This window comes from Eurosta solidaginis, chromosome 1 (assembly GCF_040869045.1).
Source record: "Eurosta solidaginis isolate ZX-2024a chromosome 1, ASM4086904v1, whole genome shotgun sequence".
Lineage (NCBI taxonomy): Eukaryota > Metazoa > Arthropoda > Insecta > Diptera > Tephritidae > Eurosta > Eurosta solidaginis.
This window is the reverse complement of record NC_090319.1, coordinates 389,039,662-389,042,222: the sequence shown is the minus strand read 5'-3', so window position 1 is coordinate 389,042,222 and position 2,561 is coordinate 389,039,662. Positions and strand designations below refer to the sequence as shown.

Genomic DNA, 2,561 nt, shown 5'->3' with positions numbered 1-2,561 from the left:
ATACAATATGCATATCAAATAAAACTGTTGATATGTGCTTTAGTACAGAGTAAGTTTTACACCGCTAAGTGACTAGGGTCTCGATATATAGGCCAAAACATGGACCCGGATACCCTAGAATGTGTGTGTATTATGGATTATGTTGCTGAGATCTCTAAAGTTCATTGTGATATTCGATTTAATCGCATCAACCGGGCAAAACTGATAAATATGCATGCGAAGCCGAAATAAAGACAAGAATTAATAATACCCACATACCTGTTTACATGCGTCCTATTCGATTTGCCTGAAATTTCGTATAAAAATTTGCCTATATTAGTATTTACGATGCTTTTTTCCGGGAAGTATACCCGAGACGGACTGGGACTGGGATTAGGACTTGGACTGGGACTGAGACAGAGACTCGGAGCGGGACTGGGACTCAGACTCGGAATGGGACTGGAACAGAATACATACCACCTTCTGGGACTGGCAATATGAAGAAGAAGGAGAAAAACTTGAGAGAAGAGAAAAGAGAGGAGATTGAGAAAGAGATAGAATGAGACGAAGATGGAGATGAAGCGGAAAAGAAGGAGGGAGGAGTGAATAAAAAGACAAGGAAAAAGTGTAGAGGGGTAGGGCAGAGTTAGACGGAAAAAGCTTATTAAAATGTATGCAGATAGGCCAAATTTAGGGCAGAACAACGTCTGCCGGGTCTGCTAGTTATCTTATAAATATGCACGTAAACCAAAGTTGGGGCAGGATAACGTCTGCCACGTCTGTCTGTAGTTTTAGCAGTTTTAAGAAGAATGAGCGTTGATCTTACAAAACGCAAAACAATTGATTATGATTTTTGGTAGTAGTGCAATGTGTACTGTAAATAAAAATTAAAATGTTAATGTATACCGTTAAAATAAATGGGGTTTTCAGCGAAAATTATCCGTGCGATGCGCCTTTCAGAGATATACCATGGATGCTATTTAAAAAAATTTTTGCAGTACAGATATGCTTGTTACATATTACTCCTCTAAATTTCTAGAGCTACCAATTCATTATAAAAACACTACTATATCATATATGAATATCTGACAAACATGCAAATCCCATCAAATTTTCAGTTTAGTTTTCATTCTACACAATTCTTTGCTGAAAGAAATTTTTCATATCTCTTCGCTAATCTTAACATTTGCAGAGAAGAGCAAATTAAGCGTAAATTAAATTGCAGTATCTTACAAAACTAGTTTATTCATGTGCGTATTTGGAATATGGCTGCATTTAGGAGCCTATTTCTGAATTCACAGCGCTTCAAAAATTTGACGTATCCTCGAGAGCGAATTGACTTGAGGAAGCCGGAATGGAAGTTAACTACAGCTTTGAAACATTATAAGCCGTCAAAGCGCATCATTCAATTAGCGCAACCAATTGTTCGTGGAATAGGAGAAGCATATTCAGTTTCGCCGGAAAGGAAGCCGAAGCTAAAACTCAGTTACCAGCGTAAGTATAAATTTCATATTTAAGAATTATGTTACGTATATACTTGCGATATAATGATGTTATTTTAGCCTCCCAACGTATCCTTGAATTGGCAAATCCCCCATCAAAGCCGCCGGATAATATTGATAAGCGAAAATATCCCTATAGAATTACTATAAAAGCACTCCGGGCTAAACCTACTCCACGTGTTTTGGAACTCGCTGCACCGAAAGAGCATGACCCTATCCAACGCTTTGACCCTTGGGCTATACCAAGGTCAGCATTAAGGGCTAAAGCATCACAGAGACTCGAAATTCTCTCAAAGCCGAAGAGATGCTATAGTCAGCTATATTAATATTTTTGTTTGAATCTGAAGTAGGTTTTTGCGCCCTGCTATCAGCTGGTTCGAATAAAATTTTTGTACTTTCAACCTGGAATCATTTTATTACTATTAATTTAACTGTAAGCATTTATAACTTGAGCAATCTAGGTGTGAACGAGGTCATACTAGGCTTTTGGGTTCCACGAGATTGGCATTATTTGGATAATTACTTATGCCATGGGGAAGAACTACATGATTTTTCTATGGTTGTACCTATGGCAAAATAATCTTACTATATAGCTACTTACGTCTTCGTGGGACACTTTGGACCACGTGAGCAATCTGGGTGCAAGGAGGTCGTGGAGGACTCCCACCACTGTGCCCAGGCACAGAGAAGTGTCAGACACAATTGTGTTTTTTAAGGGTAAAGAGACTACACCGAAAAATACCGTTATTGCCGGCTGGAAATCTTCACACACATTCTTTTAGATACACCCACACTGCCGTCCATAGCAAAAAGGCAGTCAAGTGTGAGAGAACAACTGAAGAAAACTTAATTTTTTTATTTGGAAAATTTAAGAAGTTACAAGTAAGCATCAAATTTAAAACCTTATTTTATCTTCTACTGTGAATGAGTATTTGTTTAGTTAATGGTTAAATTGTAATCGCAGAAATGTATTGGCATTAAAATTGCTAAAAGGCAGTAAGTGCATTTTACTGCCTTTTTACTGTGGACGTCTGTACATATGTATTCCCTTCGATTTCCCGCCAAGATATCAGAACTATG

At 37.9% G+C, this 2,561-nt stretch overlaps 1 protein-coding gene across 1 annotated transcript; it reads left to right on the top strand.

The window, feature by feature from the left end:
* Positions 1-1,121: 1,121 nt before the first annotated feature.
* LOC137241398 (sperm microtubule associated protein 2-like) lies at positions 1,122-1,807 on the top strand. The gene is made up of 2 exons (XM_067768955.1): positions 1,122-1,473; positions 1,542-1,807. The coding sequence occupies exons 1-2, from the start codon at positions 1,245-1,247 to the stop codon at positions 1,805-1,807; spliced, it is 495 nt and encodes a 164-aa protein (XP_067625056.1). The 5' UTR covers positions 1,122-1,244.
* Positions 1,808-2,561: the final 754 nt, after the last annotated feature.